Source organism: Carassius auratus, chromosome 22 (assembly GCF_003368295.1).
Source record: "Carassius auratus strain Wakin chromosome 22, ASM336829v1, whole genome shotgun sequence".
NCBI classification, from domain to species: domain Eukaryota; kingdom Metazoa; phylum Chordata; class Actinopteri; order Cypriniformes; family Cyprinidae; genus Carassius; species Carassius auratus.
This window is the reverse complement of record NC_039264.1, coordinates 32,185,192-32,203,740: the sequence shown is the minus strand read 5'-3', so window position 1 is coordinate 32,203,740 and position 18,549 is coordinate 32,185,192. Positions and strand designations below refer to the sequence as shown.

At 35.6% G+C, this 18,549-nt stretch overlaps 1 protein-coding gene and 1 long non-coding RNA gene across 3 annotated transcripts; one reads left to right on the top strand and one right to left on the bottom strand.

Annotated features, from left to right (window-relative positions):
- Positions 1 to 758: 758 nt before the first annotated feature.
- Positions 759 to 18,517, bottom strand: LOC113040411 (BEN domain-containing protein 6-like). 2 transcript variants are annotated; one of them, XM_026198764.1, is made up of 11 exons: positions 18,339 to 18,517; positions 17,676 to 17,827; positions 17,506 to 17,565; positions 17,293 to 17,401; positions 11,428 to 11,561; positions 9,735 to 9,939; positions 5,708 to 6,885; positions 2,555 to 2,672; positions 2,389 to 2,434; positions 2,222 to 2,294; positions 759 to 1,479 (listed from the first exon to the last, which is right to left on the bottom strand). In XM_026198764.1, the coding sequence occupies exons 1-7, from the start codon at positions 18,343 to 18,345 to the stop codon at positions 6,809 to 6,811; spliced, it is 744 nt and encodes a 247-aa protein (XP_026054549.1). In that variant the 5' UTR covers positions 18,346 to 18,517; the 3' UTR covers positions 759 to 1,479; positions 2,222 to 2,294; positions 2,389 to 2,434; positions 2,555 to 2,672; positions 5,708 to 6,808. The 2 variants fall into 2 exon arrangements, with proteins under 2 accessions (XP_026054549.1, XP_026054548.1); XM_026198763.1 differs by lacking the exons at positions 759 to 1,479; positions 2,222 to 2,294; positions 2,389 to 2,434; positions 2,555 to 2,672; positions 5,708 to 6,885 and adding an exon at positions 9,515 to 9,635.
- LOC113040412 (uncharacterized) lies at positions 12,171 to 15,218 on the top strand. Its single transcript, XR_003275221.1, has 3 exons — positions 12,171 to 12,317; positions 13,560 to 13,708; positions 15,126 to 15,218. It is a non-coding gene; the product is annotated as an uncharacterized LOC113040412 (long non-coding RNA).
- Positions 18,518 to 18,549: the final 32 nt, after the last annotated feature.

Genomic DNA, 18,549 nt, shown 5'->3' with positions numbered 1-18,549 from the left:
CTCAAATCTGCAAACCGGGTCCAACTTTTGGCAAATACTGTCAACTTATCCAGACTGTAAATTGGTTCAAAAGTCACTAGAAGTTAGTTTTAGGGTTTATTTGTTGCTTTTTGATACACTCAAAAAAGTCAACTAGCCACTTGTTTGATTTGCAAAATACAAATATGTCTGATTAATAAGAATATAACACGTTTACTTATGTTAAATGATTCATTCTTGTTATTTGTAACTAAATTATTATTCGAAGCATTGCAAGTTTACTTGATTTGATTAGATGCATAATGGGTGCTACGAATAAATCATGTTCATTCAACAATTTATTTTTTTGAGTGTACAAGCAACTGCTGAAGAGCTAAATTATAATTGTATGAAGCATTCATTTGGATACATGTATCAGCAAGAAGCACAGCCGTATTAAAAGCCATGCTCCATGAGCCCCTTTTACACTTTGAGCACCTGCCACTCCAAAGGTCTCTGCATGGCCCCCCTTACGAAAATTAACCATGGTTTTACTATAGTAAAACTGTAGTTTTCCATGACTGTAGTAACTGGTATTTTTAAAAACCATGGTTATGATTCCATGGTTCTACTACAGTTATATTGTAGTAATACTACAGTAAAACCATAGTTACCATGGTCTTTGGAGCAAACAATGGTTTTTAAAACCATGGATCATTACCATAAATTGGTTATAGTGTAGCCATATGGTTTTACTAAATTATCTTGAATTACATTTAAGTCATTTTAGTTACAACAAACATCTACAAAATAACAACAGAAAGAAGTTCCCATGATACAGACTTTATTACAGAAATTACATAATCTGAAAGAAAATATAAACTTGCATTTGTTCTCACGTGTGACATAAAACAATAAACTACAAAGTTGTACAAAATTATTGCTGATAAAGTGGTGCTGTGCAATGGTTCAGTTGCTCATTTACAAATAAAAAATAGCAATTTGTTCTACTGTAATAATGATTTATATACAAAAATAACATTGTACAAATAAACATGACTAAGAGCACCTTTAAATACACAGCTACCTCCTCTAAAATGTCTATAACCTGTAAACACGTGCCCAAGCATAAATTTGCAATTTATACTGTATATTAACATGATTACAACACCATTACTTAACAATGAATTACTTCATTACTTAAAAACACAACTAAAAGTTTATTTTTCTTTTAAATGGAAAATTCTTACATACTACAAAATAAATTCAGAAGAAATGAGCAGTTCTGTAAAATAATGTTTAAAATGATATCCACTCACAAGAGATGAAGACATAGAGTCTCCTCATGGGGGATGAATACTCCACACTTGAAATTCAAAGGGAAATTTTTTTGTTCAAAAACATGTGATGCAGCATCCATGCCAGTAGCTGTCAGTATGAAGTCTGTCATATAGGCCAGTAGGTTACAGTCCAGCTTTGGTTTGGTTCTGTCTTGACCTTCAGCCCAAATGGACGCAGGAGCTAAAATGAGAAGAATACACACCACATTAACACACAGCTTGCTGGAATACTCAACTGTACTATTGAGTAGCCATGTAACAATGTCCAAGTGCAATAATGTCCATTCAGCCAGTGTTTTCATAAATAACCCATAAATTATTAGGGCTCCAAAAGCCAAGCAGAAAGAATGTACATTATATGATCAGCTGAGTGTATTCTCCTTTAAAGTGTATACTCTTGAAATGTTAAACAAAACAAGAAGTACTAGTCTCATATATACATCATTTCACAAAAGAGAAAATGGGTTGGAATAAAGGACAAAAGACATCTAACCAACAAAGGGATAGATCTCTAGACACTCAATTCAATCTTAAATGCATAAATAATAAGGAATTGAGAAATACCCAGATAGATAATCAAGAAAGGGTTTTTATTTACCTAAAGCTATTGTATTGTTTCAAACTGGACCTATTTTATGGTTATTTTTTATTCCTTTTACAATTTAAAAAAAAGATTGGCTCTGTTATATTTCACTTCATGGTAAGAACAAATCAGAACATTCTTCCAAAGTTCACGTTTTGTGTTCCACAGAGTCATAAAGGTCTGAAAAAACATGCGAGTAGATGATGACAGATATAAGATATTTTTTTTTGGTAAGTTAATTATCCATTTAATATTTATCATATTTAATTTGGGGAGTTATACTGACATTTGTTAGACAAACATTCATTGGATTGTAAATGTACTTGCCAATAGAACTCACTTTCTTTCAGTCCAAGAATTATTTCTTTTTTTTTTTCATGTTGGTATACACTGGACAGGTCTTTTTTAGCAGACTGGGGACCAAAAAAAAATTAGATATACAGTACATACCATATAATCATTATATGTTTATTGATGGCATTCACTACGACTTTACTATTTACCTACAGTAAATAAATCAGCAAACAGCTGATGGTTTCACACTCTCTCTTTTCTGTATTAAAGAAGATGATAATTAGAAATGACATTTTTGCCAGTCACAAGTTATCATTAAATGTAATGTTTAAAGGGTTAGTTTATGCAAAAAATGAAAATTCTATCAGTAATTACTTACGCTCATGTTGTTACAACCCCGTCATTTTCGTTCATCTTCTGAACACAAATTAAGATATTTTTGATGAAATTTGAGAGCCGCCTCACTCCTTCATAGGCTTCTTGGTAATTTCATCCTGCTGGCCCAGAAAAGTTAGTAAAGACATCGTTAAAATAGTCCAAGTGACTACAGTGGCTCAACTAGAAGTTAATCAAGCAATGAGAATACTTTTTGTGCACAAAAAATAAAAATATATAAATAACAACTTTATTCAACTATTAACTTTCTTCAGTGTGGGCCTCTGACGTTATGGAAGCATATGGGTAGCATTATTCAATTTGGGATGTAATATGCAAAATGACAATGCAATATGTAAAATGGCAATGCATTTCTGTATTTACATTTACATTTTCCAATACATTTGTGCAACCTTTGGTGCAAAATGAAAATGAAAATTAAATTACATAATTTTCATTTGCCATTTCCTACACCAGTTTTAATATGTAAAATGAATATTAATTGTAACGCTTTATAAGTTGCAAAATTAAAATGAAAATGTATTACAGAAATGATTAGATATGTCTAACATGTTCAAGCAAAAACTGTGGCAAAATGATCATTTAAATGCTATTTTTGTTAAATGCATTAACACTCACAGTCAAGACACTTACGATTGCATTTTCATTCAATGACCCTCAATGAATGTAGCAAAATTCAAAGTGCACATTGAAAATGTATTCCAAACCAATCAAATCTCTGCCCCCTCCCGCCCTGTCAATCACTGCGTGAACAAGGCGGGGCTTACAGAAGGTCAAGAGACTCAAGTGAGAGAAAATGGACAAGACAGTTGGCCGGTGTACGTTTTGATCATTTCGGTTTATGGCTTCAATATTTCATTCGCACTTGTGGGCGGAGCTGAAACGCTGCTTTCATCTGATTGGTCGAATCGCTCCGCCTTCAGCTCGGTCTTTTTATTCTTTCAGGCAGAATAAGAGTCAGTGCGAGTGAAGCACTATGTCTGAAACCACCGCTCACTGTTAATTATCATAATATTTGAATCAGATGTAGCTGGGCACATAATTCGTGCTGTCGATACCTGCAAATTATTTCTAGGTTGTAGTATTGTATGATTATTGTCCCACTGATAAATACAGAGCAAATAGTTCTGTCTCTTTGGATAAAAGTGAAGTGGAAATAAAAATCAATAATAGACTGAACAGTTCCATGTCTGTAACATTTACCACTCTCATTTTTAAGTCAAAAGGCACTAGGTATGTGTGTGTGTGACATTAATAAATAATTGTAAAAATTAATATAGTTACATTTCTAAATAAAAATAGTAAAATTAGCTCTATGCTGCTCAGTGCTCATGCTGCTCAGTGCTCCTGTAGCCTAACCCAGAGCGCCCTCTCACGGCTGTAGACGGTAATGTTTTCTCTTGGTCCTGAATAAATGCGATTTATAGTCCAGTGCGACTTATATATGTTTTTTTCCTAGTCATGACGTATTTTTGGACTGATGCAGCTTATACCGAAAAATACAGTTAACATTATTATTATTATTTATTATGACAGTAATTGATACAGGCTAGAACTTAAATGTTTCACCCAATTCAGCTCAGATCTTCAGACTCGTCCGACCCGTGTTGCTTGTATAACTGGCCAGACTTACCTTCCCAAAAAATCCTATTTAATTTTATTTCATAAATTTAACTATATTTATTTCCACTTCACTGTTATCCAAGGAGACAGAACTATTTGCACTGTATTTATCAGTGGGACAATATTCATACAATTATTTAACGGGGTCTCTTGCAGGTCTCAGCAGCACAAATTATGTGCCCAGCTACATCTGATTCAAATATTACGCTAATTAACAGTGAGCGGTGGTTTCAGACATTACACTGCTTCACTCGCACTGACTCTTATTCTGCCCTGAAACAATAAAAAGACAGTGCTGAAAGCGGAGCGATTCGACCAATCAGATGAAAGCAGCGTTTCAGCTCCGCCCACAAGTGCGAATGAAATATTGAAGCCATAAACCGAAATGATCAAAACGTACACGGGCCAACTGTCTTGTCCATTTTCTCTCACTTGAGTCTCTTGACCTTCTGTAAGCCCCGCCTTGTTCACGCAGTGATTGACAGGGCGGGAGGGGGCGGAGATTTGATCTGCTCGAAATGCATTTTCAATGTGCACTTTGAATTTTGCTACATTCATTGCAGGTCATTGAATGAAAATGCAATCGTAAGTGTCTTGACTTTGAGTGTTAATGCATTTAAGAAAAATAGCATTTAAATGATCATTTTGCCACAGTTTTTGCTTGAACGTGTTAGACATATCTAATCATTTCTGTAATACATTTTCATTTTAATTTTGCAACTTATAAAGCGTTAAAATTAACATTCATTTTACATATTAAAACTGGTGTATGAAATGGCAAATTAAACCTATGCAATTTAATTTTCATTTTCATTTTGCACCAAACGTTGCACAAATGTATTGGAAAATGTAAATGTAAATACAGAAATGCATTGCCATTTTACATATTGCATTTCCCAAATTGAATAATGCTACCCATATGCTTCCATACTGACGTGAGTTCATGAGAGCGATGGGTCAGGATCTACCATTATAGATAAGTCTGGATGTAGTGTTTAAAATGGTTATAAAGTGTGCATTTCCTGGATGTCTGAATCGTGAGAAACCAACAAGAAAACGTAAAAGTGCCTTACCAATGCCGCAAAATTAATGGCTTACATTTCACTTTCCCATCAAATGATCGTGAGCTTCATCTTCTCAGTTCTCGCGCATGCGTTTTGGATTTCATCAAAAATATCTTAATTTGTGTTCCAAAGATGAACGAAAGTCTTACGGGGTTGGAACAAAACGAGGGTGACTAATTACTGACAGAATTTTCGGGTGAACTAACCCTATAAGATCTGTGCATGGGAGACAGTGGATGTCAAAATATATTAACAATACAAAACAATTTTAGATTTAAATTCAATTTCTATTGTTTATAGATCTGCCAGGTTCTCACACCAGCCAATCACAGTGCACTCCCTCTCCCGAATACTGATTACTCAGACCTGCACCTCATCATCACACTCATCACCTCCATCATAAATACACACACCTTACCCCAGCTCATTGTCCGGTCTCATTACCTTACCTCATCCAGCAATCTCCCAGCTTTGTCCTTGTTCCTTCTCCATTGTATCTGTCTTGTCACCCATCGTATCATCCATCAGTCCTCTCACCTGTAAGTGAAAACATTCCATTCACCTCCAGAATCCAGTTCTCCAATTTATCATTGTGCATCTCACTTACCTGCTTTTTTCTGTACCGCTCACTGTTTTCAATAAACTTCCTGTTAACTTCCCTCTTCCTTTCCTGAGTCTGCTTCCAAAACAAAGTTCTGTGAATGTGAGATGCATTACACACGGAAGAAAATGGTGGGTAACAAAGAAATCTCCAACCACAAGAACTCGTTTTTCTCAAGCCATTTTTCCACACCTGTCGAATGTAGTAACATTTTCAGTGAGACGAGATTAAACGTGACTTCCGAAGAAAAGCATATCAACATTGCGATTTGGCTTAGTGCAGATCAAGTGTGACATGGGATCATAGTCAAATACTTCATATATAGATGTTCATCCATATTTTATTTGGGAAGTAAAACTAAAACTAGTTTGACAAAAGTATATTTTTTTTTTGTACAAATTTACTTATCACAAATGCATTTGAACTAGAACACATCTTCAGGTCCTTTTTTTTTCATGGGGGTATAGTTGGCTGGAAAAAAGGTTTTAAAAAACAAAACAATTCATTATGTACCATATATATTCATTAATGTTATTTTAAGGCAATAGTTAGAATTTATATTTGAACAAGCAGCCACAAGTTGAAAAGACAGTTTGAAGATGAAAATGTGATTGAAAACTTAACTGACACTTTTTTTTAATTTTGGTCCAGAAAATTTTTGTTTTATTTTTTTATTTGGAAGTGTATTCTTACTGTATTTTAGTCTTGTCACGTTATTTAATGATTTCTGATTCATATAATTTGTCAGATACAAAGCAATAAAATCAAAAGGCAGAAAATGAACCCAGATTGACTAATAAACCTATAAGGACATACAGTAAAAGATTTGGCAGTTGTATTATTATTACCTTTTCCCATCTGATTGAACACATTTAACAAATTTCTTTTACTGGGGTCCAAAGTAATAACATTTAATGCACTAAAAAGATAACTAATAAAACAATGTATTTTAAAATAGATTTATAGAAAAGTCAGAAATTGTATCCAACATCCTTCCTTTACTCCTCATCCAGAATTTGGTAAGATCTGTAAATACACAAACACACAATACATCAGCATAAAGCAGAAGTCACAAAACTATTTTTTTTCCTCAGGTTAATGCATTTACATACTGCACGAAATTGTAGTAAGAGACAAAAAACTAAAAAGTCGACCTTACTCCGGTGTGCTTTATTGGTTTATTAAGCATAATTGGATGTTTTTAAAAGAGAACTGACAAAAAAACTAGGTGTTAGTTTTATGGCTGGACGATATAACGAAATGTATAACATTGATATGAGTGATCACCGGGATTTTGACCTAACTATATTGTATTTATATAAAGCATTCACAGGCAAATTTTGCTTTATATCTTGGAAAAATCTGACATTGAGATATGTTTTTTCCTTCTACACATATTTGCGATTTGAAATTATACCCTCGTCTTCCATTGCTCATAAAAACAGCTAGAACCAGCTCAAACTCAAGTCAGCTCAAACTCACTCATAAAAAAGCCACAACTTGACCCCAGAGAACTTGTTAATTATAGACCAATCTCGAATCTCCCTTTTCTGTCCAAGATACTAGAAAAGGTGGTATCCTCACAATTATATTCCTTCTTAGAGAATAATGGTATATGTGAGGATTTCCAGTCAGGATTTAGACCGTATCATAGTACTGAGACTGCTCTCCTTAGAGTTACAAATGATCTGCTCTTATCATCTGATCGTGGGTGTATCTCTCTATTAGTTTTATTGGATCTTAGTGCTGCGTTTGACACAATTGACCACAACATTCTTTTGCATAGACTTGAACACTTTGTTGGCATCAGTGGAAGTGCATTAGCATGGTTTAAATCGTACTTATATGACCGCCATCAGTTAGTAGCAGTGAATGAAGATGTATCATACCGATCACAAGTGCAGTATGGAGTACCTCAAGGCTCAGTACTAGGGCCGCAACTCTTCACGCTTTATATGTTACCCTTGGGAGATATCATCAGGAAACATGGTGTTAGTTTTCACTGTTATGCTGATGATACGCAGCTCTATATTTCCTCGCAGCCTGGTGAAACACACCAATTTGAAAAACTAATGGAATGCATAGTCGATATAAAAAATTGGATGACGAGTAATTTCTTACTGCTAAATTCAGAAAAAACAGAGGTGTTAATCATAGGGCCTAAAAACTCTGCTTATAATAAACTAGAACACTGTCTAAGACTTGATGGTTGCTCTGTCAATTCTTCGTCATCAGTTAGGAACCTAGGTGTGCTACTTGATCACAATCTTTCCTTGGAAAGCCACGTTTCTAGCATTTGTAAAACTGCATTTTTCCATCTCAAAAATATATCTAAATTACGGCCTATGCTCTCAATGTCAAATGCAGAAATGTTAATCCATGCATTTATGACTTCAAGGTTAGACTATTGTAATGCTTTATTGGGTGGTTGTTCTGCACGCTTGGTAAACAAACTACAGCTAGTCCAAAATGCAGCAGCAAGAGTTCTTACTAGAACCAGGAAGTATGACCATATTAGCCCGGTCCTGTCCACACTGCACTGGCTCCCTATCAAACATCGTATAGATTTTAAAATATTGCTTATTACTTATAAAGCCCTGAATGGTTTAGCACCTCAGTATTTGAATGAGCTCCTTTTACATTATACTCCTCTACGTCTGCTACGTTCTCAAAACTCAGGCAATTTGATAATACCTAGAATATCAAAATCAACTGCGGGCGGCAGATCTTTTTCCTATTTGGCGCCTAAACTCTGGAATAACCTACCTAACATTGTTCGGGAGGCAGACACACTCTTGCAGTTTAAATCTAGATTAAAGACCCATCTCTTTAACCTGGCATACACATAACATACTAATATGCTTTTAATATCCAAATCCGTTAAAGGATTTTTAGGTTGCATTAATTAGGTAAACCGGAACCGGAAACACTTCACATAACACCGTACTTTCTACATCATTAGAAGAATGACATCTACGCTAATATTTGTCTGTTTCTCTCTTGTTCCGAGGTCACCGTGGCCACGAGATCCAGTCTGTGTCCAGATCAGAGGGTCACTGCAGTCACCTGGATCCAGGACGTATCCAGACCAGATGGTGGATCAGCACCTAGAAAGGACCTCTACTGCCCTGAAAGACAGCGGAGACCAGGACAACTAGAGCCCCAGATACAGATCCCCTGTAAAGACCTTGTCTCAGAGGAGCACCAGGACAAGACCACAGGAAACAGATGATTCTTCTGCACAATCTGACTTTGCTGCAGCCTGGAATTGAACTACTGGTTTTCGTCTGGTCAGAGGAGAACTGGCCCCCCAACTGAGCCTGGTTTCTCCCAAGGTTTTTTTCTCCATTCTGTCACCGATGGAGTTTCGGTTCCTTGCCGCTGTCGCCTCTGGCTTGCTTAGTTGGGGTCACTTCATCTACAGCGATATCATTGACTTGATTGCAAATAAAAACAGACACTATTTCAACTGAACAGAGATGACATAACTGAATTCAATGATGAACTGCCTTTAACTATCATTTTGCATTATTGAGACACTGTTTTCCAAATGAATGTTGTTCAGTGCTTTGACGCAATGTATTTTGTTTAAAGCACTATATAAATAAAGGTGATTGATTGATAGGAAGGCAAATATTCTATCACTTGCCCAAGATCAAAAATTGCTGTCTTAACCTACCCTTTCTTGAACAGCTTGCTTGCATTGTTTAATTTATTTCTTGCTGCCACTCTTAGCTCGTTAATATTTGAAGAAGGAAACTTCTTTAAAGTGTACTCTAAAAATTAATTAAAAACTATTATGAGAGATATTTAGTGACAATTAACACAACTGTACACAATATAATGAATAAAAAATAATGTATGAAGTATCATACCAAAAATGGCATTGACATGCTTCTTATTCAAGGAAGGTTTCACACTCTCTGATGCACCTCCCTTTAATCCAGTTAAGGATTGTGTTGACAGCTCCTCCATTGTGAACATCACCCCAAGCAGATCACACACAAGTTTTGAAGGTCTCTGATGGTTGCATCGCATAAGCTGTATTTTGTTAACTGTAACGCCATCAGCAATGGTCACCTAAAACATAATAAAATAATAGTAGAACATCCAAAATGGCATTTAAAAAAATGGTAACACTTTACAATAAGGTTTCATTAGTTAACATTAGTTAACTACTATTGTTAACATGAACTAAAAATTAATAATACTTCTACAGCATTTACTAATCTTCGTTAATGTTAATTTCAACATTAACTTATATATTATCAAAATCAAGTTGTATTCGTTAACATTAGTTAATGCAAAGTAGGGCTGGATGATTGAAACCTCGATTAATTGAATATTTTACCTCGATTTACGATTAATGAACAATTATTTTGTTTCTGTTTTTTTTTTTTTTGCCCTCATAGTTCACTGACAAGGTTTGTACTGTAAATATGATTGACTATTAAAGGTGGGATATTTTTTCCTGTTGAGAGAGCGATCTGACATCATAGCTCACTATCAGCAGTTATCTTATCTATGTTCGTAACATTTCTTACAGATCTCAGTGTAAGAGATAAATAAGGATCAGATAAAGATAAATTAGCACAGTACCAGTACCAGTGATTGCGTGTGTAAATCGTCTCATATTAATTGTGAAGCAGTGGGTTGTAAAAAGCAGAGATCTAGACTAACTTTTTGCATATACATTCACATTCAACATAAAACACACTCTCACATATATAAAAACTGTTGAAAAATAAAAGAAACTAAGAAAAGTCGATCGCTGTAAGTTCCGCCTCCATCAGCGGACAGGTGCGTCAGAGCGCGTCACGAGCCCACAGGAGAAAGCGCCAAATTCAAATAAACTATCTTCCGCCTATTTTTCATTCATTCTTTTTTCTGGTTGATCGCCTCATTCTGTTTGTGACACTGTACGCTGCAAAACCATGCCATGTTTTTACTACCAAGATGCAGTTTCCGGCCGTGAGTTATTCCATAACGGACACAAACAATTCTGTCGCTGAAGAAATGAAATGTAAACAAAGGAATTATGATCCATATAACAACGTTATTGCTTTGTTGGACTAAACGTGCTTCATGAGATGTCGTTCAGTGGACCCTTACCTTCCTAACTAAACCGGGATTTACAGCTGTGGATGTGTTTATGACTCGTTATTATGACGGATCTGGTATGTACAGCGTTTTCATTGCTTATTTTTTTTATGTGTATTGCTTACACAAATGTAGCAAATACAGTCTTTATAAGCTTTCCATTGAAAAACAGCGATCTGTCGTCGATGCTTGGGGCTTAGATCTTTATAATGATACATAGTTTGTCAAGATTACATTTTTTTCATTTAATCTATTCATAATCACTGACACATACAAGTGGAGAGGCTTTGAGGACGAGGTCGTTCTGGTGCAGGCTAACAAGAGTACCTGCCCACGTTTTTAGTTAATAAAAGATTCTATTTATGTCAAAATCTTTGAATCCTTATGACAAAATAGTAAGAAATGTACTCAGCTTTTACAATTTTATTTTATCAACCAATTGTGCTTAAAAACAACAACTAAACTTACATCATCCTCAAGGGGTTCCACCTGGTTGTCTTGCGATGAGTGTGGATGTGCAAATATGGCTGGTTTTTGATGCTTTGAAGGGGCACTTCTTTCTTCTAAGTCCCCTTTCAGCGCACACACCATGCTCTTCAACTCTGAAACAGTGATTCATAAATTGTGCTTTATTACATGACATATAGCTTATAACACGCTCTTACACATTTATTTTTTAGCATTGTTGGGAGGAATACAATTGTGTATATGTGGTTTTCACAATATGTGGTTTCTTAAACCAGATGCATTTACACCAGTTTTGTCTGGAAAGTGGCCCAGACCCCCTCCTGAAGTGGTTTGAGCGATTGGAATTAAATCTGCCTCGAATGCATTATGGAGAGCATTTACACCTGATCTTTTCATGATCGAATAGATTAAACGCATGAAGTGGCCAGATGTAAAGAGCCCCTATAAATCTCTATCAATTATAACAATGCACTATCTGTACATAGACTACAAAGAAGGCCTGAAATTAGGGCTGCACGATTAATCGAATGCGATTGTCATGCGTGTCTCATCAGTAAAGATGGTTCTGTGATTAGCGGTAAATGTCCATCAGCTGCTTTCAAATGGAGCCGCACCTAATATACAGAGCCGTAGATCGTTGACAAGCTACACTGTTAGCAATTGATGTAATTTTTACAATAAATTTTACAACAACGCACTGTATTCATGTTTTTGTTGTAAATGCAAATGCATGATGGGAAATTAACGGACAGTCCTGTAAAATTATTGTAACTACACTGTAGAAGCATTTTTTTACAGCAACCGCATAGCATTGTGGGATCGCTGCTGTTTGAATTTTGAAATTACGCGGCCAACGGACGGTACTTTTTGGAAGAAAGAACATGTCTCAGGTATGTAACATAACATTTGTTTTATAAGTCTTTATATATTAATACTGGTGATCTGAGTGAGTGCTGATTGTTTCATTTGGTATAATTCGGTGGAATAGGGTGAAGTTAGTTAAAATCGCGTCTTCATACTCTATCCAGATTTACATCGCAAGAACTTTACCCAGAAACTATGGACTTTGGGCTGGAACTCGGTGTGCTTCCACCGCAGCTACCATGATCTAAATAAAGTTCTGGGTAAAAAAAAAATGCCCCTCAGAAAGTCCCTGCTCGGGAGGTACTTGTTCAAAGGTAACGTTACTGAACTTTCGGGAGTGGCAATGCAGCATTGTAGTTTCAACCACCATTTCTTTTGATAATTTTTAAAATATTACTGTCATCGTGTCATGAAAGGTATAGTGTTTTAACTATTTCAGGCGAGAATGTAGTTGTTTAAAACTCAAATATGGGGTTTATTTATAAAGACTGCGTCTACTAAAAAATGTGTTTCGCTGATGTCGGAGACGGTCAACTCCACGCGATCAGCGGGAGCTCAGTGATCATTAATCCGTCGGGAGCACTCTCAACTCGGCTAGACCTTCTGACATTTGCCGCTGGCTGTGATGTCTCTTTAGTGGTAAAGCATAAAATATAATTCATTTTGGGTGAACCGAACAGGTAATCTTTGGTCCTTTATTCAGTTAATCTTTTAATATGTTAAAATGAAAAAAGGAAACAATAGGCTACTGTTTGGTATAATATTTTGTTTTATATAATGAAGGCCTAACGTTACACATTTCCCTGAACTTTATTTCTGCGGCTATTAATATGTTTAACGAATGAAAATGAGAACGAAAGGAGGCAGTGGTGTTTGATATCATATTTCGTCTTATTGAAATGAGGGGGGGTCGGTGGAAACGCGGCATAACTGTACCACGGTCATGAACGGTCAAGGCAGAAGGAAAAGACTGAGCGGGAACAGCTGTAGACACTCCGCAGGATCAGCTGCACACTGGCTGCTAGATGGAACATACGTTTGCTTGCTTTAAGCCCTGTTAATATGGTTATATGTCAAAGAAGAAAGGAAAGGCTGTAATTCAAAAATACTTAAAATGCCTAGTCTAAATTAGGAAAAACCATACCATAACTTTGTCTCCCACCTGATAAAATTGGTACTTTTGCCCATCCTGCCAATACTGCCACTCATGCGTGTGTAGTGAAGGGTTCTAGTGCTCTTTTAGTTATCATATTGTGTATGCATTTCAGGAGAGGCACTAAGTGCAGACAAATGGATGATGTCTTTGGAAGGGACAACTGTGATGGTGCCCCACAACAACCTTCTGAATGGAGTGCAGCGACCTTCGCTGTCTACGTTTTTAACTAACAGTATCCTAAAGAGGCCTCAAGCACTAAAGGTATGTTAAAACTGTTTGCACACTTATAAAGAAAATAGACTCTATGATAGGTTTCCATCCAATTCCTTTGCACCTTTTAAGCGCATTCGTAGAAATTTGGCAAAGAAACCCTATAACTGGAGAGCATTTCCATCAGCTCTGTTATGTAAATTAGAAATGGACAGGAGAGTAGTCATGAAATGCTGTGGGATCAAAACTTAAGGGGCAACTTAAAACAGCCGATAGAGTTGCAACAAATGTGCATTTATGTTGCATTTATTAGCAAGTCAATCCACATAAAAAGTTTTATTCACATTAGAATATTTTATGTGAATTTGAACCGTTTCCATTCAGGATTTTTTTGTTTGTTTTCAAAATGTTAAAATGTGCATTAAAAAGCTGGATGGAGACAAAGCTATTGCTATTAAGTGTCTAACATAGAGTTGGTATTGCCCTGCAAGACATTTATGTAAACACAGAGAAGTCTGACAGACAGCAGTTTAACATTACAATTTTCATTAAGTAAATTTTGGGGGTTAAAGTCATTAGATGTGATTTTACTTTTTCCTTTCTCTTTGGAGTGTTACAAGCTCTTGGTGAATGAAGAAGATCTGTATAGGGTGGCCATATGCGCCTTTCATACGGGACACGTCCCCGCCAGGATTTTAATATTGCCTAAAACATTCAGGTCGATCGAGAGCTAAAGAGAGCAGAACAGACAGCTCCTTATGCTTTTGAAATTGCTCTCATGTGTTTGTTCGTTCGTTTGAATTGAAGCGTCACTCTTAAACGCTGTTTCTTTAAAAAGGGAAACTACTTTGTTTGGCCTTCCAAAAGAGAACACGACTAGAAATCACGTTTATATCACATTTATAATGGGTTTTGACATTATAATGAAATAAACATTATAATTAAATGTTTGTCTCGTTGCTTCGGCCGGACAGGGCACAGTATGTTAAGAGGCATAACATTTCAGTCACATTATAGATAGATTGGATAGCTGGTCAATCAGAGCACACTTCGCTTTTCAGAACGATGAGCTTTGTAAAAATCAACATGTTTCAGAAGTTGAGGAGAGGAGTACCTGTAGAGGAGAAACAATAATGTGTTTTTTTAACCTTAAACCGCTTAAACATTTCATTACACCAAATACACAAAATAATGTTCTTTTTAGCAACGTCATATGACCCATTTTGCAGACACTTTTGTCCAAAGCGACATTCAATTTACAGTGCATACAGTGACATTATATATTTAAGAAAAACAATGTAAAAGCCAATGTAATTCTAAATGTTATGTTGTTAAATGTGTTGATGTTAAATAAATACATCAACGTCATTTTTTTTCTACAAGCAAGTTTACTTTTTATGTTATTTTTTTTACACAGTATTTATCATTACCTGATATGAAAACTTGTTTTTACTCTCTCTGTTTTCAGAGCTTTTTGTGGAATCAATTCCAAGATGTCAGCAAAGCAGAGAAGAGACGGGGGATCAACGCACCTGTCTACACACTATTAAGAAGACTCCTGGGCTTTGAGTTGATGGGCTAGTATTGATGCCCACCCACACCCCACAGCTACCCCAGTTCAAGACTGGTTGGGACCTTTTGTTATTTATTACCATGTTCCCCCTGATGATAGACTGTCTGGACGTCTGGAAGTGAGCTAGATTCTTCAGTGAAACTGTAATTTTGTTTGTATGAAAAAAAAAAGATAAAATAAGTTTGTAATATGTGATGTTGCATAGTGTGTTAATAATAAAAAATAATAAAAAGTTGCCATTGTTTTGGTTTTAATTTTGGAAGATGGAAAATTGCAGTATTTTATTATATTTAGAAATTACAATATATTTTGAATTACAATATTGTAATTGTCTCCTGTAAAATTACAGGAAATTCCTGGCAACTGAGTTGCAGTAAATATACAGTAAATTTAAATAAATTACAGCATTTTACTGTAATAATGCTACTTTAATCACAGTAGCACTGCTGTAAAAATACAGGACTCTATTGTATTAAAAAAACAATATATTACCTGTATATTACTTGCTGTAAATTCACGGCAATTAGTTGCCAGGAATTTCCTGTAAAATTACAATAAATTTTTAACAGTGTACGCAATATCGCGTTCATAACCGCATGCGATTAATCTGCGATTATGAACGTGATATTGCACAGCTTGTCAGTGAATTACGGCTTCCCATCACACTAGATGTGGACTGACATTGCTCAGAAGTCAGATGTTGGTTGAAAGTGAAAACCCAACCTCTGTTTGGTGTCAAACTCTAGCGTAAATACTCCAAAAACATGACAATCTTCACTTATTATAAACAAGATTTATTTCTGTCATAAATGTAAAAAAGTTCTTATTGAGATTAACAGAGATGTTGATGGTTTATTGAAAATTATAGTTTAGTTTGATGTCACCATTATGGTGATCAGTACTTAGGAAGTATGAGTCTTTTCAGTGTTAGCGTTCATTTAGCTGCTGTAATTATATCTGTTACAGCAAAAACATTGAGAAAAAGATGTCATTCGATAATGTTGGTTACTGGCTGATATTAGAGATGTCTTAATGTAACAATCTGATCAACTGATTTTACCAGGAGTCTGTTCTACGCTATTAATTTAATATTACTGTCTATAGCAGATGTGCTGCAATACACAGGGTCCTGACAATTTATGTTATTTTATTTTTATCTGATCTTTTTAAACTACATTGTTTTAGAATCACTTCAAACCATAGGATGCTTAGACATACAGAGACCTTAAGAATTAGTGTAAGAATCTCAACAATGGTGACATGCTTCATGCCGCAATGCATTCTGGGTGCTATGGATGAGTTTTGCATGATGTACCCAGAATACATTGCAGCATAAAGCATGTCACCATTGCTGAGATTCATACACTGAATCTTGATGTTTGTGCGACAAATTTTGTAAAATTTTTTTGAAATTATCTGCTTTAAATTCAACTGGGTGTCAGGCTGTTGACCATTGAGTCACTTTAATAAATAATACTTAACTAACACCACACAGTAGCTTGGGTGAAAACAAGTAATCAGACATATCATTCATCAGAAAGCAAACAGCACCATTGAACCACATATTCGTTTGCTGTTTTAGCCACAATAAAGATGACAGCAGCTAAAAAACAACACCGTCAAGTCAAGTGTCAAATTGCACAACTAAAGCCAACACTTACCAGCATTATGGTGACATCAAACCAAGCTATTACTTTTAAACAGACATCAACATCCACATCTAAACATCCACTTAAATCTTAATTAGAATGTTATGGAATAATGTTCTAATAATGTTATTGATAAACATTTGTAGAATGTTTTTAGAGAACGTTATCCTATCTTTTGAGAGAACGTTCTGGGAACAAAAATAAAACTACCCGCTAAAAACATTGTTAGAACAATCCATGGGAATGTTCTTAGAACATTTTAGAACAAAGAAAATTCTAGCTGGGAAGTGCCGCTCCATTTGAAACCAGGTGGTGGACATTTACTGCTAATCACAGAACCGGCTTTACTGACAAAGACACGCATGACAATCGCATGCGATTAATCGTGCAGCCCTACCTGAAATGTTGTTTACCATTTATGGTGTCCAAGTGAAGAACTACTCTTCTGTTGTCTTCTTCCAGCTGCTTTATTTTTTCTTTCAAGGCACAGCAATTTGTGCATTCCTGTACAGCTGTACTGCCCTATACACACATAATATTGGTAGTACAAACTGTTGCAATGTATGTACCCATTTACAGCTAACAATATCTATAATCATGCACTAAATCATGATGCATTGACTTACAATTAACTGCTCCTTGCGCTTTTCCAGCAGATTTGATAAGAGACTAGGCCTCTTTTCAGGCTTAAAAGTGTAGAAGATCACAGTATATAATTTTTCTTAGCAGAGTTACAATATTACAGGTTAAATTATATAAATTTAATTGGATACTATTTTAAACACATGCTACATACCTTTTTCTTAATTATGTCCTTCTCCGCAGGCTCTTCATCATCAGAAGAGATGCAAAGAGCTTTTCTCTTCCTTTTTCCACGACCACAGTCCTCTTCGCTTTCATAGCCCTTTATAAGCTGATCTCTTAATTTGATCAGACTGTGCTTATCAGTTGTTTGGAAAATAAATTTGTGCAAAATTACATTGAAACCTCTCCTAAAAGCGGTTTAATTTTTTAAGCATTTGACAGTAGAGCAGAATCTGTGGGCTTGATAAAACTGCACAGTTTGTTTGATTGCATAAAAACACCAAAAAAAGTTAAATATTTTTTATTTGAATTTATCCACTTAAAAGCTTTTCACGCTATTAGATATATATATCGTGCCTGTGTGACGTCACTCGCTTAGTTTAGGTCTATGTTTGACGCCTCAGGGCGAAAGTTTTATTTTTATTTTGCAAAAGCACCGTTTTTTACGCAAATAAAAACATAACTACAGTATGAAATTATGTAACGTTACTTACACTCTTATTGTTGTATGACAAAAAAAAAATGAAAATGTGAGTGAATAACGTCGACCGTCCTGAGATGTTAGCAACGACTAACTTATTAGTTGGGAACAGTGACAGCGAGCAAAATAAACATTTTAAAAGGATTTTCACTGCAGTCCAAAAACTTAACTTACCTGACATTTTAAGAATTTTCGCAGGGTAGAGCTGATACTGGCCCTTTTTGTCAGGCCATCTCACCGTTATCACAGTATCTTTTTTCCAATGTTTTGGGTTCAATTTGTCTCTAGACACTCCACAACCACTCAGGTTTACCCACTTGAGGTCCCCTACAGCAAACGAGTCCTCTTCAAAAAATGAAGTGGAAATTCGGCACATCCATTTTCC